The sequence below is a fragment of the Epinephelus moara genome, chromosome 10, assembly GCF_006386435.1.
Source record: "Epinephelus moara isolate mb chromosome 10, YSFRI_EMoa_1.0, whole genome shotgun sequence".
NCBI classification, from domain to species: Eukaryota; Metazoa; Chordata; class Actinopteri; order Perciformes; family Serranidae; genus Epinephelus; species Epinephelus moara.
The window spans coordinates 5,665,284-5,693,040 of NC_065515.1; the positions used below are offsets into that span (position 1 = coordinate 5,665,284).

The window sequence follows — 27,757 nt, forward strand, 5'->3', positions numbered from 1 at the left end:
GCTTCCTGATCTCGACCGGTCTTATCAGTCACAACGTGTAAGGCCAAATTGTTATATCTAGTTCTAGTTTAGTGTTAATGTCGAGCCCTGTGACAAGAAAAAACTTGCTCTGGTGTACACACAATGGTACCAGGTAAAGTTCACTCAGAACACTGGCCCATTTAGTTAATCTAGAGATAACGTGCAGCTCTTTTTCACCCATCAAACAATCGATTGGTTGAAGGGTAGGTAGAATTTCAGGTTGGTTGAATAAAGCCCTAGTAATATATGTTTTCAGTCGTGTGAGTATGGACAGGTTTTTTTCTGAAACAGTGCTAAAATCCTTGTGTTTAATGAGATTGTTTCCATGATAAAATGCCACTTTAAAATGAAAACGTATTAGTTTGGATGTGGCCTCAGTCTGAGGGAGCTGACGGTTCTGAGACAGCTCTTTAACTGCAGGCTTTGTGACCCTTTCATTCGGTAATGTGCAACTCTTAGGTAAAAATCAAAGGCGCAACACTAAAATGGTTTCAGTTAATCAGAGGGTGCTCTCACTTGCTGTCACATGTTGCCCGAAGCAGCTCCCTCTACTTAGGACATAAAAGCCAAGCATTTCACTCCAATTCAGGAGTCAGCCTGTGCAGGTTCATCACTGACATGTCAGCATTTTAAGCCAGATAAGCAGGATTAGGAACAAAATACCAGGTAAGGAACCTTAACCTCATTAAATTTAATACCACCTTTAACAGAAATTGTAGAGTACAGTATGAAAACAACTGAAAGAGCAACAGAAGATCCTGAGGCAATAAAAACGCTATGACCTAAATATTCACTGATCAAGCACAACCAAAAGCATTTTGGGATGCTCTGTATGTTTGTGACAGCACTGCATTTGTTTATGAGTCCCTGAACATGACCGCATACTATCTAGTTAGAAAATAACATATTGTATTCTGCTACAAAAGTTCCAGCTGCATAAATGTATAGCTTTAGACATAGTCTGCATACTGCTTCTACAAAACCCTCACAGTGTATAAAAAATATGAATATAAAAGGACAGAACACATATGAAGGGAATAAAGAAAACTGTCAATGCTTTGAAATAAAAATCCTCTCCCACAGACTAACCTCAACACACTGCTGCAATGCTTCAACCCAGTACCTTATTTAAGATTGAAACATTATTCTGAGATTCTTCCACTGTGCAAAAAGGTTGTGAAATTTCGTATATTTTTTCCGCTTGTTTATAATATTCATGACAATAGAACACACGCTGCCATTGACAGCTTTTAAGTAAAAAATGAAATCATCTTTATAGGACAAAGATTTACTTAATACTGTCTGGATTATTCCTAAAGCTTTTATGTGAGACCTGTGGAGCTCAGACAGGGAGAGAGTGCGACTGTCTAAATCTTCAAAGACATGTTTAGTGTCTGTGAAACGTATGAGCATTTCAAAAGGAGAAGAAGTATCATAGATACTTTTGTGAGACGTATATGGAAAGAACACTGCGTTCAAAGGACCTTGGCACTTTATTCTATTAATGCTCGGTGGCATTTTGACATTAAAGAATCTAGTTTATTCTTACCTCGACATATGAGATGGGAAAAATTCCAATTTTATCTCCCAGCATTCCCTCTGCCCAGTTTTCATCCACTCTGCGGATCACAGTCAGGATATCGTCCTGAAATTCAAGACACACAGGGGCATGAGGAAGAACCTAATTAAGGATGCTGCTAACTAAGAGTGTTTCTCATCCTCGAGGAACAAGCACTGAACAGAAATAATGAGGTAGGGGCGATGTTTTATTAAAAGGACATACCCAAGAGTAAATACACTAGAGTCTAAGGTATGGCATTCTGTCTGTAAAACTACTTAGTAAGCTTGTTTCTGTTTTTGCTCATGTGGAGTATAAACAACTGATGACAGAATACAAAAACATCAAAGTATGACCCAAACAGCTGGACAGTTATAACCACTCAATGACTGTAGTTAAGCAGTGCCTTGCTCTATGTGGCGTTCATTCTATCCAGTCTAATTACAGTTGTTCATCAAGAAGTCTGCCTCAAAATCTAAACCAATTCTCCAGGCGTTTTTATGAACAGACGTTATGTTCTAACACACACATAACTTGAGAAAATGAATGCTTAGAAGACAGAGTGTCACTGTAATGAGAGGTATTTTTGTTTTACTACAGTGACCACGTGGCAGACCAGTGGGTGTTACAGTGTTTCTTTGTCTCACCTTGGAGAACGGCAGACAGTCCTTATCTGCCTCCTTGTCTTTGAGCTCAAAGTCATAGAGAGCTTTGCACTGAGGTGGTGGTTGTGGCAGCGGCTTGATGACCTGGACAAAGTTGGTGGGGAAGAAGCCGTGGACTCCACCCATCTCCCCGTGGTACCAATTCTCATCCACTTGCCGGCGCAGGATGATAATGTCTCCCTTGCTGAACTTGAGGTCTCCTGGTTCCTTGCCATCATAGTTGTAGAGCGCCTTGGCACAAGGGAGCTGGGGTACACCCTACAAACAGAGATTGAGAGTGAGCTGGGGAGAGGAATAATGAATAAAGGCTACAAGTTACACTGTATTCCAGCTCTGTACTAGCTACTAATTCTTACCATTCATCAGTTTGTAGTGAATTCATATTGAAAAAGGGGCAAAATTAAGTACAATTGGTAGTTGTCAACTATCAAATTATACACCAACTAATTCAGAAATCAATTCATCAGTTTGAGTATTTTCTAACAGAAAAAAAAGGTCATAATTCCCTGATTTTGCTTCTGAAATGTGAATATTTTCTGATTTCTTTACTTCTCTATGACAGTAAACTGAATATTTTTCGGTTGTGGCCAAAACAAGACATTTGAGGACATCGTCTTTGGCTTTGGGAAACAGTGATTGTCATTCTTCACCATTTTCTGACATTTTATTACCAAACAACTAGGGGATTAATCAAGAAAATACTAAACAGATTAATCAACAATGAAAATAATCATTAGTTGTAGCCCTAGTAGTTGGTATGCATACTTAATTTGCTTATGAAAAAGAAACAGCTTTTTAAAATTTAAACAAATTGCAGTAGTGAAAAGACAGCTTCTGGAAAAACATAACAAAACAAAATAAACAAAACAACGCAAGAATGAATTCAAAAAATAAAATAAAACGTAAAACAGAGAATGAACATTCAGACTCAAAAATTAAAGTGGCACAACTTTGCTTTTTCTTTGTGAAGTCAGTTCAAGCCTAATTGTAGAGCCCCTCTTACGCTGCTTCTTCAAGGCGAGAATTTCACGCCGTTATGCCGCTTTGACGTTCTGTATAAAAGGTAAAATTGCGGAATTGGGGGGCAGAGTGGTCTCACCTTTAAGCTGCCATGAGAGGTAGTAAAAGTGCCAAAACAATATTTATACAAACACAACAGCCGGCAGGATGGGATCATGGGCGGCATGGGTGTGACGTTTTCATGACATATGTCTGTGACCCACTGCAAAAAGCAGCTAACAGCAGTTAGCAGCTAACTCAAAGAAGCAGAACAGCAGCCCAAAATGTCTGCAAATTGTGAGAAAAACAAGTGCGGAGTAGTAGACGATGACATCAGCCCCCATATAACAGGGATGGTAAATGATTGTTACTGCTATGTTATGTCATTGTTATTGTTTATAAAGTGCTTCCAACGCCTATGTTACATGTCACACTAGAGGCTGACGTTGTTGTGTTTAACTTCATGCTCCTGTCATGCCTACTTTTCCTCTGCAATGCTGGCATGCTGTCTAACAATCACACACTGGAGCGGCATGATGCCACCATTGTTTGATTCTGCGTAAAAATGCAAAGGCGGCATAAAAGAAGGGACTCTGTAGCGTTCCCATAGCCCAATCTCAAACAGGGCTTAGGATTCATACAAAGTGAATCACCAATCAAAAACAGAGAAGTGCTAGAGCAGTGCTAGAGAACAGTGGATTGCAAGGCTAAGGCCCAAAGAGGCACTGTAACAAGCTTGACAACAGCCCATATAAAAGCCATCACATTTTCAAAACAGTATTCACAGTCTTGTCACTTCTGAATCATTTAGAAGCCAGGCACTATGGGAAATAAAATTATTAGTAAGTGTTTTTGGACACTACAAACAAAAAGGACACATACATTTGAGAGTGTATGTTTCTACAGAGACCGTAAACTGTCCTGTCTGTTCCCTGATAGTGAAAAGGTCTATGTAGTGTGTTCACAGTTTAAGTGTGATGAGCCTCGCTGGTTGTGACTAGCTGACTAACGCCTTCAGAGGGCCCAGGGCTCTGTCCCTTTATCTTGCAGAGGAAGGTTTTGTATCTCAGCCTGCTAGCCTGGAGTCCTGAAAGGCCCATTCAGGGAATGACAATCCAGGGAAAGAGGGACAGCGAGTAGGGGGGAGTAGCAGGATAGAGAAGCATCAATGTTCTCCATTCAGGGTGGGTGTCCATGAGGAAGGCTTCAGTCCAAACCAACCCCCCACCATTTATCCCACTGCTGTTAGACATCTTTTGCAGTGATCAGAATCACAATCACTGGACGTAAACTCTGGAATTGACACTGCGGAGTCAACGAGGAATATAGACTGATAAGAAAAATGGCTGGAACTCAGGCAGATACTGCCAGGGTGATAAAGTAAGCCAGAGAGAGAGGGGTTAAAGCAGAGTTTCGAGCAGGCTCTGCAGTCTTGTTAAAGGCTAATGAACCGTTTAAAGGCTCAGAGGAGAATAAAAGTACAGAATGAGCCGTGATGGTGAGCCAGGGTGACATTACCCTGCTGCAGAGAATCACACAGCCTAAAGCACAGAGCCAATCGGTCTCTGGCTCTGCTGGTCCAGTCTGTGGGGAGGGAAAGGAGGGAGGAGGGGTACTGCAGCCCCCTGCACACTGCACTGGAACTGGGCCTCCTTTCAGGGGGAAACAGGGCTTTTGAGCCCACCCAGGCCTGGCAGGGAGTTTCGTGATGAAAATGCAAATGAAAGTTGAAGCTCTGCCATTTTTGTTGCAAATGACAGAGCAGGTTCAAGCTACACAAAGCCAATGGGATCTAATTACATGGTAAATATGAAATGCTTCTCCCCTTGAAAGTTTTTAAGCACTTGTTTGCACACCGAGGCCGAGGCTTAATAAAACCTTTAGTAGCAGCACAGTGTCCAAAGTCAGCGTGGTTATGTAATTACTTTTGCACATGGTAAAAACGATTGCACTCATAAAAGGTGCTGGTAAATAAAGTCTTGTATATACAAACACTGTACTAGAAAAATATCTACTTTCTATTAGCCAGAGTGGTTAGGGTTAGACTCATGGGAAGTCCAGATTTCCCAGCTGATATCTACTGAATTAGCAGTTTTTCCTTAGCAGTTCTGTACGGGACAGAACAGAACAAAGTCCTGACAAGCTAATGGGTTACAGTCCCACACTCTTACTGCCTACTTCTCAGCTGGTTTTTGAACTCCCTGTTCTGGCCTCATAAAAGAGGAGTTGTCAGCAGAGGTACATTTCCATGTTTCATTCGGTTAAACTTAGTGAGAGGGAGAGAAAATCAAGAGATTGACTAAAGGGGCCTCTGGATATAAGAGGTGGTGTGAGTGTGCATGGCAGCGCAAAACTGGGGATGATGGGTGATGGCTCTGGGGGTTAATATCCGGTTCGTGTCCATGGAGACAGTGCTGTTGTGTCTGCAGTGGACCTGCATAAAGTCGCACCACTAGTCCTGACCAAACATCCCCTCTGGAGAAGAGAGGGGTCTGTGCTTCTAACGGGAATGTACAGAAGAGAGCTTAAGATCTGCGTCAACATAAAATGCTCCTAAATGAGTCTCATCTTAGGCTTCTCTCAACACATCACATAAACACACACAGATGCACACTGATCCTCCTTGCCTTTATCACTTTTAGACCCTCCCCACGGGCAGGGCAGACTGCATTAAGGTACATCTCTGCATTAATTTCTGCCACAGAAAAGCCGGTCCTGAGTTCAGGCTCCAACACCAAAAGCCCTCGATAACAGAAATCTACATCAGATAGAATTTTTTCTGGCCTAAGGAGGAGCAGGCAAGTTTTTCCCTCACTCCACCTCTGCAATTGTTCTCAACATCTGTGGTGAAAGTTTATGGAAGTAATTATACAGCAGCACACACCACTGTTGGGCTGCTGTATCAGACTTGTAAAACTTCTCAGACTTCTAGCCTCTTTAAAGATTTAAAGTAGATGACTACCCACAGCAGCAACACCCTGTTTAAAACTATAGGTAACCACAGGGCTGTGTGCACACAAGATCTTTATTTTGAGGCCCCCAACATGGTCTGATTTTAATTCATAATTATTACAATCCTACAAAAATAAATGTAAAATAAAATCTCACTCTGCACAGTCACTTGCTCTCTCATCCCTACACTTACAATAATATTCAAAAATCCAGTAATAATATTCAGCTGCCAAACGTTTTCAAACTGGTAAAGCTGTACAATGTGAGCACATTTCTGACCCGATTTTTAAGCTGCACATCTCATTTGTCAGTTGGATGAAATTCAGCTTCATTGGGCGTTGTTAGCCATGCTGTTTACCTCTCCAAGGTTAGTGCCTTATTTTTTCATTGTGCCTGCTGCCCAACGCAACAAACAGAGTGTTTGAAAGTGCTATGGCGACACAACACATCTCTGAATGTAAAATATGGAGGCCACGTTGGCCGAGTTGAGACAACAGCATACTGTCTCTTTGATATTTCCTCTTCCTCCTATCACAACTAATATAAACGAGAGAAACATAACTCATTATTGTGAGCCGTACTGCTGTACTATTACAGACCGCCGCTAGCAAACACACTTCTACCTGACTTGGAGCTTTCAAACAAATCTTAATTTACAATTGTCGATTGCCAAAAGGGGGCAGGGGCTGATGGGCCATTTCATTCTCTATTTTACATGTACAATGTGAGCACATACATCGCGAGCTCTGGCTTAACATTGCAGACAACCTACTCCAACATTGGGCTTTGGACTTTCACAATTACATTTTTAAAAGAGGCTCAAATCATATAGTGAATGTACAGCTTTAGATAGTAGAAATTTGCTGACACCAATATTTTGTTTTGCAGACTGCTTGACATAATGAATACGTCCATCAGCATATTACCAGTTAAAATGAATGCTTTGAGGACTCGTGTTATTACCCTGTATCAGCTGGATAAACAGAGAATGAGACACATCAGTTAATTAAGCGGTCGACAGCCGACAGCTGCTTTCACAACCTCCTCACACCACATTTTAGAGTTGTTAATAGTTGTGAGGGGTTCAACGATCAAAAGAAAACCTTACAGTAATTTGTTTTTAACTGAAACGTCTGCCCCTTAAAACCAAATTAAACTTGCTTTACATTTTACCAACAACTTGTGTATCAAAGAAGACCCACATCTTTACAGTTTTATTGTCAGCTGCAGCGTTACAATATGACAGGGAACGAACATACTGAAACTGAAACTACAACTGGGAAGACAGGTCAGATGGGGCAAGATCTTACTTCTCAACAAGCATGTGTGAGAACAGTGCCTCCTCTTACATAAAGATCGGAAAAGTCCAAACAAAACACAGGAAGCCAAAGTTTGCACATCTGGATTATCTGAAAACAGAAGTCGATAAGTGTTTGCACTCATTTTCCTCTAGGGGCTGGACGACCGGGTTCAGTTCAGTACAACACTTTGTTGGAAATCAGTATTCAGGCATTAGCCTCTTCACTTTCATCATTAGATTTTGCTTGCAGTAGTCGAGAGTGCTAACGCTGTTATCTTACCTGTGTGTACGAGTGACAGACAGACAGATAAACAAAGACGGAGAAAGCCAGAGGAAAAGAGAGCGATTAGGCCCAACGTGCAGAGCATCAGCTGGTGTGTGCAATTACTCTTGTACTGCAGATAATGCAATTAGACCTGTGTGCTAAAGGGATTTGGCTGTTATAGTGTTCTCTTCCACAGCACTGGATTATAACTGAATTACCCAAGTGTTCTGCTCTACAGCACAGCCAAATGTCAACTACCAGCGAGCAGACAGGCATAAAAACACAATGCATGCATGCACGTAGTGCTACGGAGGTAACACTAGGTCAAATGGGGATAATTACACTAACAGCTTGCCTTTACGCAGTAATGTTTGCAAGAGATGTTTTAATGACAATAAAAACAGGCGTCCTGTAGATTTGTTACAGATGCAGTTTCAACACAGTTAAATTGTTATGCTATAAACATGGTTCAGACAAGCAACCAGCGCAAAAACCTCAATAAATTATGAACCTGCTATTGTGAGTACGTCAAGGTTACACGTAGCTTTTGCTCTTTCAGCAGTTCAAGGGTTGTGTGTAACCACAGTAGACAGAAACCTTTACCCCCTATGTGTAAGTGCCAGACATGACTCCACTCCCATATGGACACCTCCAGGAACTCCACAGGGGGTGGAGAATGAGCAGGGGGTACTACTGCCAAAACAGTGTATACGGGTGGGTGGGGGGTTGTCTGTCTGGTTTGCCCCTCTACAAACATTTCCAGGCCAAGACATGTCAGACATGCTACGAGAGGGAGCACAAGCGGCATCTGCCACACTGACCAGGTGGTCGTAGGACATTTGGTGTTCATTACCAAGTCGCTGTTAACTGATAATCGTGCCACCAACATTGTGGCACAAGCACTGACACATGATGGGAGTGAGGAATTCTGATGGCATGGGCCATCTTGATTCCATTAGCGCTGCATTAGTTTAAATTGATTCCTAATGGCCTTTTTAATGACCGCTGTAGAGCAGGCTTCTTTCACTGCCTCCCCACACTGTCTAAAAACCTGAGGGTTTATTGGTGTCAAATGCAGGAACTGGACTACAGACAAAGAGAGGCAGACAAAAGGCAGTGATATCAAGCCAGTAGCCAGAAAGAGACCATTTAGATGTCATCAACAAAACTAACCAGCACACAGCTGAAGGGCTGAAATTGTACATGTAGTTGTTTTTGTATGTTTCATATACAGTCTGTTTCTATATTAACTTCTCTTTTTTAAACTGTACTTGATATATGGTTATGGTGAATAAATCTTTTGTCTAATTGTACTGACAGTAGGTTTATTAATAATACTAAAAGAGAATCTTTATTCATGGCATATTTTTGCTGCACTTGAAAACAAATTGGTATTGATTGATTGACGGACGGCTGTCGGTAAATATCTGTCGCCCTAGTTGGTACGGTGTGTCCCACACTGTAGCCCCAGTCAGCTTTGACCCAGCATGCTGAATTGCTGTCGGTGATGGCAGAGTCCATCAGTGAATGAAATCACTCTGATTGGCAGTTCAGCTCAGCACAGAAGAAGAGAAATGGAAGTGAGTAAGTCGAGATGGACTGATACCAAAACAAAACTTGTGATATTAGATAAAATGTTAAATATGCTTTGTTCTTTCCACACTAGATTTTATTGTTAATGTGCTAACTGGCTAACTAGCGTCAAAACAGTCTTCCAGTTTCCCTTTTTTGAATGATGATTACAGACTCCCGTTGTCTGCTGCCGTGGAGAGTTGTTTCATCTAACGCAAGTACCGAACATAGGTGCTGGTTGGCCATCTGTAGTCTTTGCAGCATGTTCATGTGCTACTTTTTGGCCGAGACATGGAGACGTCAGCGGATGCAGCAGGGGGCCTTCGTTGCTGCTAGTTCTCTGAAGTCCGTTTAGTGTGTCTGGGCTTTAATTATTAAGGTTTATTACAGTCAAACTACTGCTCTCTGCTACTATCCAATAAAAGAAAAGTTAATGTCATGTTATATTTATCTTTTAATAAAAAAATATAGTGTACGCCCTCAATTTCCAATTTTTTCCTGTGGTGTCCAAAATTGTATCAAATACCTGTACTGTATTGACTTTAGAAATTCCAGTATCGTGACAACACTGGTCCCATTAGAGGTAAATGTGGTGTATATCCAGTTAGTAGCTATATCCACAAAGTATAAACATGACGATCACCAAGAATGATCCAATCGAGTGAAAATATATAAATAGGACATGCCAAACTGTCACTCACTGACATTTGAATAATGCCGTCACACAGGGACCTTCAGATGAGCAGCTCCTGTCACAGCAGAACCTTATGACACAGCTCCCTCTTTGGGAGCCGTTGTCTCCCTCTCAGTTTGAGACAAAAGAAAAACTTCCATTCTCTGGTTTCTATGGAAACTCCACACAGGAGCACTTTTTTGGCTATTTATGGGTCTCTTGACAGTGCCGTGAATCTTATAAAAGGGAGTTACCGAGAATCCAGCCAGTGTCCCGTTCTGGGAGAAAGTGCAATGATGGGCCCCTGGGCAGTGGTGAAGTTAATGGGCTTTCACAAAAAACCCCCAAAAAAAACAGTTTGACATTTTGGGAAATGTGCATTTTGCATTAAATAAATATTCAGTAGAAAGGAGGAAGTCCCTCTGACACTACAAAACCTTTATGGCAGCATGGTACTGAATGCATCATTTTTATACATCCCCAAGCCATGAAGTCCAGGAATCTGCAAATGTTAAGTGTCAAATCCAAATGGTTGTACTCAGAGCTGCAACGATTAATCCATTAGTTGTTAACTTCAAATTAATCACCAATTAATCTGATAATCGTATGAGTCAAACTCAACTCAAAATTGTCTGATTCCAGCTTCTTAAATGAGAATATTTTCTGGTTTCTTTACTGCTCTTTGACAATAAATTGAATATCTTTGGGATGTGGACCAAACAGGACATTTGGGGGGGTCTACTTGACCTTAGGGAAACACTGGTTGACATTTTTCACCATTTTCACCATTTTAGACAAAAAAAACAACTAATCAATGAACTGACAAAGTAATTGACAGATAAACACAAGGTTTCCCACACATTCATTTATTTGTGGTGGCCCACCACGATAAGAACATCTGTCACCACATAATGATTCGTTATTTTTGGAGCTGGACCGGTCATTATGAGCACTGATGAAATATAGGACTGCAACGATTAGTCGACTTATCGATGACTAATCGACTATTAAAATAATCTGTGACTATTTTAGTAGTTGACTAATCAGTTTGAGTCATTTTTCACAGAAAAGTACTATAAAAGCACCCCAAAATATTATTGCAGCTTCTTACCATCAAATATTGGCGGCTTTAGACACTCCCATGACGGTGGACTAAAACCCTTTGGCGTGAGTACGAAACAAAACATTAGATGACATAATTTTGGGGTTTGGGAGAGACAGATCGACATTTTTCAACATTTTAACACATTTTTCGATAAAATGATTAGTCAACTAATCGAAGAAATATTCGACAGATTAGTCGAAAATAATCGTTAGTTGCAGCCCTAATGAAATATAGACACCATTTGGTAATTTGTTGTACCAAGGGAGTGCAGAGTGTACCCTGGATACAGACAGAGCAGCAGAACGCCAGGCAAAGTGAAAGTGAGACTTAACCGTGTCTGAAAGTTTGCTTTCACTCGCCTCTGCAACAGCCGATCCTCTCATTCATCAATCTGATCAGCTCTGATCAGACTGATCACTTATCCAGCCCGCAACTCAAACTGGTACTGAGGAAATAAAGACCCCATGAGAGCATTTATGGAGTCCTAGTTTTATCTAGGTCATTATAGGAAATGTTTACAAATGAATGAATTATTATTACAATATTGGATTTACAGTATTTGTGAATCAACATGATAAATTACCTTAACTTTCCCAGGTATTGATTTCTCTGGCATTTCCCATAGAGAAACAACTTTCCATGCTTTTTGTTGGACCACTTTCCACTATACCAGCACCATAATGCAATAAACGGAGCCCACAAGCAGAAATCTGAATCAATCAAATCCAAGCCCAGCCCTGGGGAACTGTGAATCATTTATCTACTTGACTGCATTTTGTAGGGAGGGAAAGAGGCAATAAACCATTCAGGCTTTTCAAAAGCTTTACCCTACGACAATCCACTGTGCTTGTTTGTTTCCCTCACTACATAGCAAATGAGGTCCCACACATTAGTCTACAAGCACGACAACACTCAGAGCAGTCTGGAGCCCAGATGGAAGCTTGGATCACATATGAGATGAACAGGAAATTTTCAAAAGTCCTCGAAACTCTCCTGCTGTTCCTCCTAATTTTCTTCCATGTTCCTGAGTCAGTGAAAGCATCCCTCACTTCGCCTCATGCTAAGATACAAAAAAACAGGACAGTGGCCACTACTCCCCTAAGTGCCAGTTACACACAAACACATCTCAGGGGTAACCACTCACTGACCCCAGCAATCTACCATTTTTATGCCAGTTCCTGACCCTGAGGTGCAGTCTGGGGGCTCATGGGAATCTGGGTGCTAGACTATGATCAAAGCCATTCTTCCTGGGGTTGGGATACAGGCAGGGTACATAAGGCAGCCATGTGCAAAACCAGGAAATACATTGAGATTTCTGTGTTTAGGTGGTGGTGATGGTGGTGGGGTCTATAAAAACATTCAACACATGGACATACAATCAAGACATTTCTGAGCTGAGTGCACTTAGTAAGCTATAGATTAGTCATCAGAAGAAAAGCATTTTAGCAGGAAGGGAGTATGGATTTATGGGAGAGCGTATGCACACACCGTAGAGCTGTCACACATGCGGTTTTCATGAAGCTCGTGTGTTTGGGTTTATGTGTAGGCTCTACTATAAAAATGCAATTGCACGAAACCACTTGCACATGAACTGGCACATCTCTTTGGGGAGCCTTATGTGTATGGGCTGGTTTCTTTACCTGGCTGGCCTCAGATGAGGAGTAAAGGCCGGTTCTGGGTGGCCCCGGGATCACCCAGTCTGCGTGTCTGACTACGAAACTGAAAGAACAGAACTTTTTAACTCTGTGCCAGTTCATACACGGGGCTTAACAACTGTTCTCACAGGAACCCACTCACATTTCAGAGCAGACAGAGAGAGCAAGGAAGCTAGACGCAAACTAGAAAAAGAGTGGGAGAGAAACAGTGTGAGATCAAAAGACCAAAAAGAAATGAGGCACAGAGAGGAAGCAAGGCTTGCCATTCTGAACCTATAATATGGTTCTGTGACACGAACACGCAGACTAGTAAAGTAAGAACAATTAGGGGTAGCAAAAACGGAACTGGGATGGGCAACTGATGAAAATCAGATGAGTAACATTTCCAAATAATTTTCAAGAGTTTTACAGATCAGATCTAGAAATCAGTCAAAAAGCAAAATGTATGCGCATGGTGGATAACAATGTCCATTTAATATCTATTTCTATCTGCAACACTCTACTCAACCTCTACCCAGTATTGGTGAATCGTTTCCAATAAAAGTAGTTGCACTAGCTCCAAAAGTTGCTTATATTTGCCAGATGACTTCATACACTCATTTGCATATTGGTGACTATATTGCGCATTAACGGAGCATTAAAACGTCCTTATATTAGATTGAATACCGTGGTTAGCACTGTCGCTTCACAGCAAGAGGGTTCCTGGTTCAAACCCGGAGTGGGGGGTTCGAACCTCTGGGAGGGGGAGCCCAAAAACATGCAGGTTAATTGATGAATCCAACATTGAATGCAAGTGTGAATGTGAGCTTGAGTGGCCGTCTGTCTCTGTCTAAGGGAGCGATCACACCGAGATGAAACGCTATAAATGCGACGCCAGTAAAACCATTGTTTTCCTACAATACGGCGTGTCTGACCGGCGTTCAAACGTCTTTTTAGACGGGTGTTTTTCCAGCATCTTTTAGATGCGCGTAGACACTGAAAAGTTAAAATATTTTCACCTTTTTGAGCATCAGACGGCAGTAGCTAGCGCGCATTGAATAAGCATTTCCAGCGTTTCAAGCATCTTTGAAGCACCCGTGTCTCTAGCGTCTCATTTCTGTGTGATCGCCCCCTTAGCCCTGCGATAGTCTGGCAACCTGTCCAGGGTGTACTCTGCCTATCCCAGGATACGCTCCAGCCCCCCCGTGACCCCCAACAGGATAAGCGGTTACGAGAAATCAATGTATTAGATTCGATAGAAAAATCCTAAACAAAATATTTGAGTGGCACACTATCGCATATACAGTACACTATAGCGCAACACCTTGTTGCGCTTCCAATCCAGACAGCAAGCGTGTCAACTTATCTACAGAAAGTCACTATAACTGAACACCCACGGCGAGCAGCATCGCATCTCCACCTGCCTGTTCCACACCTACTGCACAGCACAAGAGGAGAGAGGGGGAGAGACCCCGGCTGATGGTGGAAGAGCTATGGATTTTGATTACTCTTTACAGCATGCATGGGAATAAATTGTTTCTCTGTTTAGTCCAATCAAGTCACTAAATTAGTCGCTGGTTACTATTTAGACATAAAGTCACTGAAAGGATCTGGAAAGTTGCTCAATCTAGCAAAACACTCGCCAACTTGGCCAACACTGCCTCTGACCATGCTGTAACACTATTTAAAGACACTGGAGACGAGTCAATGTTGCCTCCCGTGAGTACAATTAGATTTTCACCCACTACCAGTGGCAATAGCTGAGTAAGCACCTCACTAATCAATAGAGTACTTGAGTAAAACTAATTATTTTAATCAGTAATTAGATTGTAAAATCATAGGCACCTTCATTTGTCAGGTATTTAGTAACCTGGATTAGCACTAAGAGAGGAGATGCACATAGGAAGTTTGCTTGTATCCAAGCTACAGAGGGATTAGTTCACAAATGTCACAGTATCTGTGTATTGAGTACCAGTCAATATGAGCTGAATACTAAGCATTTCCTCACATTACTCTCCACTGTGCTGGTGAAAGCGTGCAGTGTCTGTGGCCTTTTGTTCCTCTTAGTCATTCAGGGTGAGCCACCTGCTCTGCTCTGCTTAGGCTGACTTCGATTTACGCAGGGAGTTGCAAGTCTTCGGGAAATCTGACCAGGAACTGGACAACTACCCACTCTGTGGGCTGCTAAATCTCAAATAAAACCTGCTATAATCACAGCTGTCTATTGTTGTCTGTGAATTATCTTACAATTGTCCACTGTTGCATGTCAGACTAGTGGGCAACTGAGGGACATTTGCTTGCATTGGCTGGTATTTGTACTCCTCTACAGTGGACAAACAAAGCCAGGATATTGACACAGTACTGGCTCAGGGCCAAGGCACAAACACTGCATCTGTTTTCCGTCTCAAGAAGCACCACAGCACTGACCATTTTTCACTTCCTTAAGAAAGTGTGTGAGTGTGTTTGCCCATTCCACCCTCAACTGAGCCCAGATGTAACATGTAGTTGCTAGCTTTCCTTACTCTCCACTGAATACTAAAGTGAGGCATCACGTTCTGGAGTAAGAAGTGTAAATCTCAGGAACTCCATTTTGGAGCTCTCACTAGTTTCTTGTTCTTCTGCAAAAGGTTTGCTGAGTGGTTAAAACTTAACAGGACTGTGCTGCACAATTACAGCAGTTTCTCCATTTAACGAGTTTGTGTCACTCCTGCTCTGGCGGAGTCTTCAGGTTTGTGCTTTGCAAGGACAGTTCAGTTTTCACTTTACAGCAGAAATGTAATGTGAAAACAGCCAGCAGTTCTATGTTTTCTGGCGCTCAGTATAAAAAGAGAGTATGTAGCATATATTTATACAATAACGTGTTAGTAAAGAATCTAAACTTTTCATGACTATCTTGGTTTTGACTGGCCATTAGAGGCCGGAGCAAAGCTCATAAGCCTGGAGACATTTGACAAGCAGACAATTCTGCTGGCACAGACTCACATTACAAAAATCCCAGGTTGCTGTGGTTACTCAGTCCACAGTAATACCATTAAGCACTGGGGAGAAAAGAGAGACAGATGCTGGTGCCTCTAAAACTAATCAGGATGTCCATATACATGGGAGCTAATGGGCCTCTCCTTGACATAATCAGCATGAAGATCACACCTTTCTAACATGGAGAATAAAAACACAGGCTGGCTGGCTCAAGCCTGCACTGATATTTCAACACGCTGTTGTCGTGGACCTGTTTGTGTACTGACTACACACCTGTGTTTTTGTGGGTGTGCACTGTATAATGGTCCTCGTGGATCTAAAGTCAGTCTGTGACTCATTAAAACAAACATCGCCCTGGCTTCATCAGGCCAAACTCACAGAGGGCTCGGTTTGTGGTTGTGTAAAACAACTGGGCTCAAAGTGCATGGGCCTCTAATCAGAAAAGGTATGATGGGATATGAGTTGGAACGTAGTTCTCCAGTCAGCGCTTGTGGTGGGATGTGTGTGGAGACAGCATATTATGGATGAAAGCCCCTACCCCAAGTCTTTGTTAGCGCTCTCCCATATTCAACTCCACTTCAATAATTAATCACACACTGTCAGCAACAGAGACCCCACGCATGTGGAGTAACTGCAAACACACACTTTCAGTAGCCTGGTTTTCAAGATTCATGCTATTTTATTCCAAAATACAATGCAGACTAATCATTTTCTTACCACCTGTATTGGAGAAGGAAAATCTCAAAAACTATCTCAATGAATCTATTGAAAAAAGCTACTTTGATAAATTATTAAATACTGTTTTTTATTCTGCCAAAACTGTCGAAAGCTGTTTTAGCACAGAAGTTGCACTACATGGCCACTACGAAGCGCCTTCTTTACTTTTTAGCACAGGACCAGACAACGATCCTACAATGTCGCCCCAGTGTGGGATTTTAAGGCCCTGACACACCAAGCAGTCGGTGTTCGGTCATTGGGGAGGGCTTCGGTGAGCATCCGTGGCCCTCTTGTGTGTCTTGGCTCTTGTCGGTGCTAGTTGGCTTTTTCAGCTGATTCAGCATGTTGAATTGGCATCAGCGGCTATGGCAGTCGTGACTGGCAGTTCAGCTCAGTGCACAAGAACAGAATCAGAAGTGAGGAAAGTAAGCAAACAGCTAGAGTCCAGAGGCAGTGAGACCAAAACAAGCTTGCTACATAAGGTAATTTTTTCTTTTTTTTTTAAGCCATTGAGCTCTCTGGCAGAAATAGTTCATGATGGTTGATGGTTTGTGTTACTGTTTACTAGCGCACTGTAAATATGCTTTATTCTTTCAACACTGAATGGTGTTGTTAATATGCTAACTGGCTAACTAGCCTCAAGACGGTTTTCCAGTTTCCCTTTTTGAGTGACGTTTTTACATACCACTGCCATCTACTGGTGTGAAAATTTATTTCCGCTTACGCTAATGCAGAACATATGTGCTGGTTGGCCCCCAGTTGAAGTCTTTGCGGTGTGCTCATGTGCAACTTTTTGGGCAACGAGAGGTGACGCAGCGTAGGGCTTTCGTCACCGCTAGTTGTCTGGAGCCAGTTTGGTGTGTCTGGACCTTGCGACAGCATACGCCAGCAAAGAGGGGTGTCAGGTGGGATATGCAACAGTAGCCATGTTTCCATCAGCCTGTTTAGATGCAAATCTAGAAGTATCGCATTGGAAAATTATGATGGAAGCAAATCTAGAAGTATCGCATTGGAAAATTATGATGGAAATGGCAAAATTCGAATTAAAATCCCCTGATTCGCACAAACTAAAATACGCTCGCTTTAGCCGGGTTTTGGTTGATTCGAAAAAATGTTGATTCGCAAAACGGGGGATGGAAACAGTTATGTTCGAATTAAGTCTGACGTAGCGCACCTCTCTCCATGGTGATATCCACACTCCGGGTCGGGAAGGCGGTAATGCATTTACAAGCTGGTTGCCAACCGCCAGAAAACGTAGAAGAGGAAGAATGCGAGACTTGCTTTGTTTCCGGTTCTGCGGAAAACTCGCGCAAGTTCGTAGTTTTCACCAAAGTCCGTACATTTAATGGAAACACACAGGATTCGTATTTCTTTTAATGCGCATTTCCCAATGATTTGAATCACTTTTGGATGGAAACATAGCTAGTGTCAACCTCTAGTGTGACATATAACATGCATGTCGGCAGTCCTTTCTTATCAATAACACATGGCATAACACGGAAATATCAATCATTTACCATCTCTGTGATATAGCAGTTTATCTTAACCTCTGCTCAGAGGGTAAAGAGCTCTGAGACCTCATTGTCTCCCCAATTTGCGCACATTTCTGGAACTGTTCATCCTCTGTGAGTTATCTACTAACTGCCGCTTGTTGCTTTTTAAATCTCCCAGCATCGGGTTGCACACATAGTACACCATCAAAACGTCACACCTGTCCCGTCCATGGTCCCGTCTTGCCAGCTGTTTTTCACAGACATCGATTCGGCACTATTACTGCCTTTGCTGCCGGATTAAAGGCACAATAACTCTGTACCCCCATTCCACAATTGTGCCTTTTAAAAAGAACGGCGAAGTGGAATAATGGCGTGACATTCCCGCCTTGAACAGGCAGGACAAAAGGGACTATACTCTGTGATTCCAGCTTAATTGGGGTGGGTTCTCTGTTTATCTGTGTTTTTCTATCACTGTAAACAGAATCCCTTCGAGTCTTGGACTGCTGTCAGTAATAAAAAAAAAAAAGACATCTGAAAAACTATTCATTAGTTGCAGACACACATCGATAGTAGGCCTGGAATGCTGATAATTTTCACAAGATATTGTTAACCTGGGATCTTGATAAAATCATTCTCTTCAAAGATACATAATGCTGCAATTTAGTTTCACTTATCAGTTTTACTGCATTTAACTACCTGTGACAAGCAGCCTTGATTAGAAATGTATGCTTTAGGGAGCCATCTACAGTTTCCGAGTCTCTTTTGATTGTGACTACTGTTTTGACTGCAAATAAATGTGTTGCGACAACCCATCGTGCATAAGCTGTGGCTGGGCAGTAACACTGGCACTCATTACAGCAGATATGCGGAAAAAATACATAATGCCTCAAAATAAAGTATGCAACACATCATCCTCTGGACTCCGGATACCCAGTGCCTTCTCACAGCTGGGACAAAGATGTCACTCAGGGGACAGCCGCAGATTAACTGCACCTCTGGGCTCTCTAAGAAAAACAGGAAACTTTTCAGCATATAGCAGAACAGCAAACACCCTCAGCTTACAGAAGAAAGGCCAGAGATCTGAGGAAAACATTTAAAATATTTGATAGAAATATTTTTCTCCATCTCAGAAGGAGGTCTGGGACCACACATCTCTTGTACTGCAGCAAGGTGAGCCACAGGCAACCGCACTGTGTGAAGATGTATCAAGAGCCAGTAATAGCTCCCAGGTCAGAGGTCAAACAACTGAAAAACGAAACTCCCAGCAAATCATGATTCTGCCTTAGGGATGGGAACTGAGCACTTAACATGCCAGCGGTCAAACGGCCCATGGATGACCAATCCTGGTCCACCAATCACAACACAGGGTGAGAGGTCAAACTGCTCTGTTAAGGCCAGGCAGGTATTAGGGGCACCTTGGGAATAAAGGAGGGACACAATGAGACACATGTTGTCAAACAGCTGACAAAACAGTTAAAAGAATATACGACACTAAAAACAGTTGTAAATCAATTTGGTGTCAATACATAACACCAAAGCCAGGAGACCAGCTTACATAATGTTACTGATGTAGACTGCATTAATATATGACAGCACACCTACTCAAAGTGGTGTGTAAAACAACTGATAAGAGCAGGTCCACAAAATATTTTTTCAGGAACCTTGGCCACTGGACCCCACATATAAAGAAGAGCTAAAGAAAGGCTTTCATTGGCCCCCACAGGTGTGACAGGGGGATGTTTAAAGAAGGTCATGACTGCTTCCCTTACTATTGTCATGCTGACAGACTTGGCAGGAGATGAGATATGGACGGAAGAAGCAGGCTTGAGCTGTTGGCAAATGTGGCATTTTTGGTTGGTGGACCACCCCAGAGTTTATTGTTAAAACCGCTGGAAATAACAACAAACACATCTTTGTTAACACAACCTACACAGTGAGGTTAAATGTAATCATCAGTTCGCACAGAGCAAGACAGTTGAAACTGTCCAGAAAATAATGGCCAGATGGCTAGCACTTTGGATGAATATGAAAAGATGTCTTGCAACAAGACACAACTGCCGCAGCTGAGTCTGCCCCGGGGCTTTCAGTTGCCGAGGCTGAGGCACATCACTGCATGAATGACTATCACCAGAACTACAGAATTCATGCGTACGACAGACACAGGCCTCTACCATCCTTTCAAATCCACCACACTTACCAGCAAGTCAAAGAACAGCATTACAGCGAACAGCAAAAACAACAGTCAAAAGGCACACATAAATATACGTTGAGATTTAAAGAAGGTTTACTGAAGAAGGTGAACATGAGCTGGCAATTGGGGCGAGACTAGACAAGCCCAATGTTTTGAGGAGAAACAGTGACCTGCAACTACTCATGGCATTCCTCAGAGACACACTCACTAACACAAAACATCCTTCTCCGTCTGGGGGAAAGAGGTTAAAAGGAGACTGGGCAAAACAAGTCAACTCATTCCTTTGTGAGTCTGGAAAATCTTGAAAGCCCTAAAAGACAAAGAGAGGCACACACCCTTAGTCAGGGGAGCAGTGTTACCCTACAATGAAGAGGCAATGGCTGCACCTTAATCATAAGATTACGTCTTTTGAGCTGCACCTTGGGGATTATGTAAACCTATACGTAGAGGACAGTAATTTCCCACAGCGTAACTCATTCATTGTATGTTTTTTAAAACACTGTAAGAATGATGAGGAATGTGAAAGTGATGATGAGTGTGTTAGACTGCTCACATGTTCAAGTTGCAGATTCTCCTCCAATGCATAACGGGATAGGCTCCACTCCACTGTGAGCTTGTAAAGGATGGGCAGTTTAAGAAACAGATAAATTGATGTATTTTCAACCGTCTGGGCTCCACATCATTATGTTCCACTTACAAGTTGGTGGTGTGAAAATGTCTCATTATCTGCTTACTCTCTGAATACTTTAACGCAGTCAGAAAACATTCATTTAAAAATATAATCAATTATCTGGCACTGAAAAACTGCACTTGTCAACAAGAAGCAAACTGACTTGAGGTGTATTAGATAAGTGCGTATAAACAAATAGTGGCAACCAGAGATGCAGACACACAGGTTGCCTCACTAAATAACAAGTGTTTTGTTTCCTCAGAATGAGAGTCAGCAGTCAGCCGTAAGAGGAGAGCGGGGAGCGGTGCCGACTCACTGTCTAATAAACTCTAATCTCATTAGACCTCTAACAGGCTCCAGCCTGGATTTAGAAAGCAAGGAGGGAGGAGGTACATGGCAGAAATTATGGGAAAAAAATACAGCTTGTGTCAGTGTCTCATAAGAGAAAATTACAGGTGGCTCCCAAATCCCTGACACACACTGTCCAGAAGGTCACGGCTACTTGTAGACCTCCGTGGGAAATACAGAGGAGGCAAGGGAAAAGTGTGAGCGTGTTGAGAGAGCAGGAATGAATAAACCAAAGCCCTCTTGAAAATTTCCCGGTGGAAAGCAGTAAGTATGTGTTTGCCAGTATGTGGGCAGTGTGAGGGTGTAATGACGGGGTTCTGTCGCGCAGGCAGAGGTCAGCCAGTCGGCCAAGAGGAAAGGCTTCAACAACAATATGATGTCATCAAAGAGGGCCAGTGTGACTCATCGACCTCAGACAAGGGAGGTGCACAGGAATTTTAATGAGATACCTCTACATAAGGAACCCATAAACAACATTCTTTTTCTCCGAAGAAATAAATCAACTACAAAGAGATGGGACAAAACACACCGCAACGTTATTATAAAAATAACTGGGAAACGAAAGACTTGGCAATGTCTTGTGGGTAGAATTAGACGTCTTCCTTCAATCAGTAGCAAATAATACCAACTTAAAAGGCTGCGTTTTGCTTCCTGTTTGTTTAGAATCAATTCAGTGGATTTGAAGATAATGAGAAGTAATGGCAGGTGGAGGGATCCATCAAACGTAAGAGGCCTATAAAAAAGAAAAAAATGTTCCTTGTATAAAGCTCTCATTACCAAAGACGAGACAATGACCTAATTACATCCCCAAGAGCCGAGGAAAGAATAGCGTCTCATTTCCCATCAACTAAACACACAAAAGACAGACACGCATACGCACACCAACACACTCATCAAATAGGTAGAGTGACGTTATTAATGTTAATTAAAGCCTTAATACATAAGCATTAATGCATATGTTAGAGCTCTACATATAACCTAAGCTTGGTTAATACACAGCATCAAATAAAAATGAACACAAGTCAGCAAATCCGCTTTTATGTCTGCTTGGAAATGTCCCTGACTCTCTTGAACAATACAAGGAAGTGGTTCAATGGCTTATAACACTAACGAGGAAAGCCATCATAGTGAAGTGAGCCAGGGATGACCCTCCTTCTACTTCCACAAGGAAACCTCTGATGTCTGAGGTTGCGACTCTGCAAGAAATAGGACACTATATCAACGGAAGAGCTCATCTTGTTCTGCAGAAATGGAGGAAACCGTAGGAATCTCAGGGAGTTAAATATAATCTGGAGTTAAGTGGATAATAACTGTGGACAAATGTCTGAATTGGGCATGAATCGGATCCATGTGTACAATAATTATCATTTAATTTCACCATATTGTGTCTCTTATTATGCAAGCGCAGTGCCTCATTTCTTTTTTTATCTTTTATGGACTAGTGCTGTAACATTATGGTTTGTATGTTTGCTTTTTGAGAAAAAAAAATGGATAAAATAAAGGTTTTTAAAAAAATGAACATGAAAGCTTTTATGACAAAGACAGAAATAATCATAAAAGGAACTCTATTTTGAGTGTGAGGGAGTACTGGCTTAACTCTCCAGAGGACCATAACAGAAGATAACTGAAGATATCCACAGAAAGCTCTCCCTAATTCTTCTTCCCTCTTCCTCATTGGCTTCGACCCCTGACTGCCATGACTTCTGCTCCCTAACCTTTGACTTCCAGACAGCTCCAATGGCTTTACTCACTCTCACGCAAAAATACCACTGAGCTATCTGTTCTCAATCTGCGTGAACAAAATACTGTGTTACATGAGTCAACAAGGGCAAGAGGAAGACAAAACATCCATGTAATGGAGCACCACGGAGGTGAGTCATAAACCTGACTGTGAAGGGCCAGACAACCACAGCTCCACATTCAAGACGAGCCTTTTCATTCCCCTCATCAAAGAAATGCCGGGGCAGAGTGTCAAACAACTGCTGCAACCCTGGAGATGGTGAGAGGAGGGGCAGAAGAGCTGACTGCGCGAGGTTACTCGCTAAACATTTGTCCCTTTTGGTCCTGACGCCTTCACTTAACACTCATCAGCTTCTGTTCCCGGTAGCCTTCCATATACACAAATTCTCTCTTGGCTACTATGCGCGTGTCGGTCAGTCAGTAAGATCAGAGGGGACCCGAAACAAAACCCTGTTGTGCATCTGTCAGGCAGTCCCCACCGCTCTCCCCTCCCAGCCTTTCTCTGGCCATATAAGAATTGGAGGTGGAGCTCTGCTTGAACGGGGGCACAGCACCAGAAGAGCTGCTTCAAGCTTTGAGTTACCCCAAAAATTCGGGGGACAGATGACGAACAATAAAGAAGTGGGACCGAGGGTGTCACCCAGGGGCAGTGAACCGCTCAGTCCCCATGGAGCACTGGCCAGAGATCAGAATGGGCAATCAGCAAGGGCTTTGATCTCTGCCTTTTATGTCCTGAAAACGTTACACCTGCACAGCCATGTCTTTTCTTGTTCTCTGTCATCAGCTGAATGCCTTAGGGTGGTGGCATAGACTTGGGAGACGCTATTAGTAAGTAGCATGACATTCTACAGAATAGCTGGAAATGCAAGAAAAATAGGAAACGGCATTTGAATACACTCCACAATTGTAACACTCAGACAAAACGCTTTTATACACGGTGTGTGCATGGGGGAGGATTGTACCCCGCATGCCTACACTGGGGGATTATAATCAACTGTCAATCTTAAAAAAAACATAAGAGAGGTGAAATAATGTGGCAGTCTCAAGTGTCCACCTCTTTATCTCAAACAAACAGGCTTTTCAGAATCGAGGGAAATTCCACAATGCACAAACAGCTTTGAAATGAGCACGAATCCTCTGAAGTGATACTATGGCAAATGAGGCGGGTCTCCCAGTAGCGATTTACAGCAAGGCCTCTGATCTTCGTACCTGCATGGCTAGGCAGACACATTATCAGCTCTTTGACATTCCAATGATTCTACACAGGACCTTGACATCTTTTCATCTACCTTATCCTCCCTACGTGGAGACCAGAGGTGCTCAACAAGGGGCCCGCGGGTTTTCCACATTTTTTTCTGCTCTCTCACATTTTCTGAAACCGTCACACATAGTATGTACTACTAGAAGTGTCATTTGGATACATCTACAGCATGAAATACCAAGAATATTGATAAAGGCACTATTTTTTTTTCACAACGGTATTTTTTTCTGTTACGTGCTGACATTATAAATCCAAACAAAATATTCTGGGCAGCTCAGAGAAAAGTAACACATCCACAAGCAAGTGTGATTTTGAGTTTTATAACATACATAGCAGCAACAACATACTGGAAATTGAATTTCCTAGAGATTAGTGTAAATAATACAGAAAAAAACAGTTTTTGTTGGAGGTAAAGGTTCAATAAATGCCACTAAAATGCCACCAAAATATTAAAGCAATAAATGCCATGACATCTGTTAGCCTCAGCACCTGCTTTCAACTGGTAAGTGTTTCCACATAACCATTAAGAGAAAAACACTGACTCATTAAAATCCACCCATGTTAACTTGGCCGTACAGAGGCTTACAGAAAGAAGAATCTTAAGTATTTTTTTCCTACTTCCCTGAGTTGGAAAGCTCATCTCTTTCTCCCTCTCTCACCTCTTTAAATAAAACTGCTGAAAAACAGGGTCCCAGCATTTCACGTTTTCTTCTGCTTCTCTAACTATACTTTACAACTCCTCTCAGTACCGCAGATTAAACAACCACCCTGTAGTCCCGCCCTGCAATTCTCACGTACATTCACAAGCCACACTACAGCAGGGATCTGAACAGAAAGAAAGACTTTTGCATATGGCATTCTCAGCAACTAAGAAAGAACTGAGAACCCTTCTTACAGGAAAAGCCCGGCTGCAGTCGGCACAGAGAGCAGAATCATCTGTTGGCGCAACTGTTTACTGCTCTCAATCACTGCCATTAGTAATGTTGGGCTGCTAGTCAACTGGCTGGCTTTCGGATCACCATGATAACAGTTAATCCGCAGCAAAGATTAGAGAGCCAGTAATGCAACATGCTGCTTTTAATCCACACAGATTTTCTCTGTTTTGTTTCAGCTTGACCCTAACAATGGGAAACACAGATTCGTGCTCACTGATCCATGTGCAGTCACAGTGAGTATACTAACCCGTACAAGGGTGCTCTTAGCCTGAGCTCGTTGGGGTTGTGCTCCTGGGGTGCCCTGGTCCCGGGTTCCACTGCTGTGCGCTCTGGCCACGGCTCCAGACGTCCCATTTGTGCAGACTCCTGCCCCAGGACCAGCCCTTCGGGGCCGCTGCTTGATGCCATCCAACAGCCTCACAAGAAGGATGTTGCTGGGGAGTTCGTCCACGGCACACTCCACCAACGTCCGGCACTCTGGACAACGCAGCTCTCCGCGTGAGCCTAGGATGCCTTGGAGACATCGGCGGCAGAAGGTGTGCTGACAGGGAAGAACCTTTGCAGAGGCATCAAGCCGCTCCAGACAAACAGGGCACTCAAGCAAATCCAACAACACTGACTCGTCCATTCTCTGTGTGCTCTGCCACTACTTCAGCAGAAATACATGATGCTGATGAGGTTTTTGTTCAGATGCAGGACCAGCACTGTCACGTCACTCCCATACCTCGGCTGTGGCCATGGCATCTGCATCAGCTATAAAATAGGGTCAAAACAAATTAATCAACTGTGCAGGCCAGAAAGAGGTCACGATAAGTGCACAACACACATCACATATGGCTCAAACTGTGGAGTGTTGCTCCATTTGTAAAGCATGGGGAAGGTTACATCTCAGCTGTCACACTGACAAACTGACACATTCACGCCACATTTGATATCACAGCTAAGTGTTGATGAGCTGACAACACTGGGAACACGCAAAGCTACTGTCCTGTTGTCTGTCAAAACAGCAAAGAAATAAAGGATTGAAGTTAATCTGATGTACTCGACAGCAGATGATTGCATCTATAAACGGTGACTCCTTGGACCCTGGTGCATGTGCGTACATCAGTGAAAGACTGTGATTTGTGTTTCAGGGGCGAAAACATGGAGAGAAATGTATCAAGAGTGTCATCAGCTCACTTTGTATGATTGTTAATAACAGAGCCACCACCAAACCAGACTGATGCAACCTGTTTTGTAAGTGCTGACATCACAATAAGGCATTTCAGTGATAAAACACAGATTTTACAAGCCTGTGCAGCGGTGGTGTAACGTTACTCCGGCAAAAATGTCAATATTACGTAACATGAAGCACGAAAAACGTGTACTGAGACTTATGTGACTTTTTATGACCGCGCAATAGTGGTTTATCGGTAACGAAAGAAATTAAAACTACCGACGTGGAAATAAAGTAAGTTTGTTAGCAAATACCGCCGCTAGCGAGGAGGCTACTTTAATGTTGTACCTTTAAACTAACAATAAGAAGTTTTTACAGCGTTTGTACTTTAAAAAATAATGTTTTTATAACTTCTCAGACGAAAGCACTTCATCTGTAACACTTTAAACACATTTACCCGCTAAATACAATTCAGCTTACCTCTTCCAAAACAGGACTCCTCCTCTTGTTGCCTCGTATCTCCCAAATTTTGCTTTCCTGCTAGTTAGCAAGCTACCTGGAATAAACCAGCCACTTATCTGGAGTCTTCACCACACGAACACTGCCGTCCTTCAAGAGAGAGGTTTTCTTTTGAGGTGTACAGCTTGTAGTATAAATACACTTTCGTCAGATACTCAAGTAAAAGCTAACATGAAAAGGACACAGGCGAGACAACGGAACTCCGACCGCACCGAGCGCCATGCTAGTACGCTACTTCTGTTCTGCTGGACTGTGTTGCTGGAAACAAGCAGAGAGGGGGAGGGAGTGTGTGGGCTTCAGGGGCTGTCGGGAACGGGGCAATTATCGGGGGGTTAAGTAGTAAGTGCGCATAATGGAGACAAAAAATCACCCGAGTTGTAGTGTTTGCATATAAATTTGTTTTGATTTTTTGAGTTTTAATCATTGATACGATGACAGATTATATTTTTTAAAAAGTTAGACAGATGAAGAAAACAACGAATACATTTCCGACATGTCCTCTCTTCTCTTATATCACTGCCACTCACTATCATTTCGTGGCGTTTGAAACTAATAACTTCTACACACACTAACTTAATCACATTGTAAGATCTGTATATCATTATTTCCTTCCACAACTACTTGAAAGTCGAATCCTTCAGTAGAGAAGCGGAATTTCCGAGGTGACATAGAACGCGGCGTCCAGCGTTGTCAAACGGGCGTGAACTGAATCGCCTAATGGTATGTAATGATGTGTCAAATAGCAGCATCTTTTCCCAGGCGGAGTGGAAAATAACTTGTTTTTCATTTTATTATTTGGCTGCCCCCGTGGATATGTCATGCGGTTAGCTGAAAGCATGCACTCCTGATAGTGTAGCTAAATGGCATAGCTACTTAAATTACCTGCAAGATATGGATGTTATTCTGTTGCATGTCAGCAGCATCCTCTGTTCAGTCACAGATATCTAACCCTCAGACACTTTAAAGGATTTATGGACTGTTGTGTTGATGTAATAGGTACCAATAAA

The 27,757-nt window shown here is 42.5% G+C and overlaps 1 protein-coding gene across 3 annotated transcripts in view; it reads right to left on the reverse strand.

Annotated features, from left to right (window-relative positions):
- Window positions 1–26,987, reverse strand: part of sh3rf1 (SH3 domain containing ring finger 1) — a 47,958-nt gene extending 20,971 nt beyond the window's left edge. For 2 of the 3 annotated variants that reach the window (XM_050054732.1, XM_050054730.1), the window contains exons 1-4: window positions 26,712–26,987; window positions 25,323–25,828; window positions 2,227–2,502; window positions 1,571–1,666 (exon numbers count right to left, since the gene is read on the reverse strand). In XM_050054732.1, coding sequence (XP_049910689.1) covers window positions 1,571–1,666; window positions 2,227–2,502; window positions 25,323–25,703 — 753 coding nt within the window. In that variant the 5' untranslated portion in view covers window positions 25,704–25,828; window positions 26,712–26,987. The remainder of the gene's footprint in view (window positions 1–1,570; window positions 1,667–2,226; window positions 2,503–25,322; window positions 25,829–26,711) is intronic. The other variant, XM_050054731.1, reaches the window with a different exon arrangement.
- Between the last annotated feature and the right edge of the window lie 770 nt (window positions 26,988–27,757).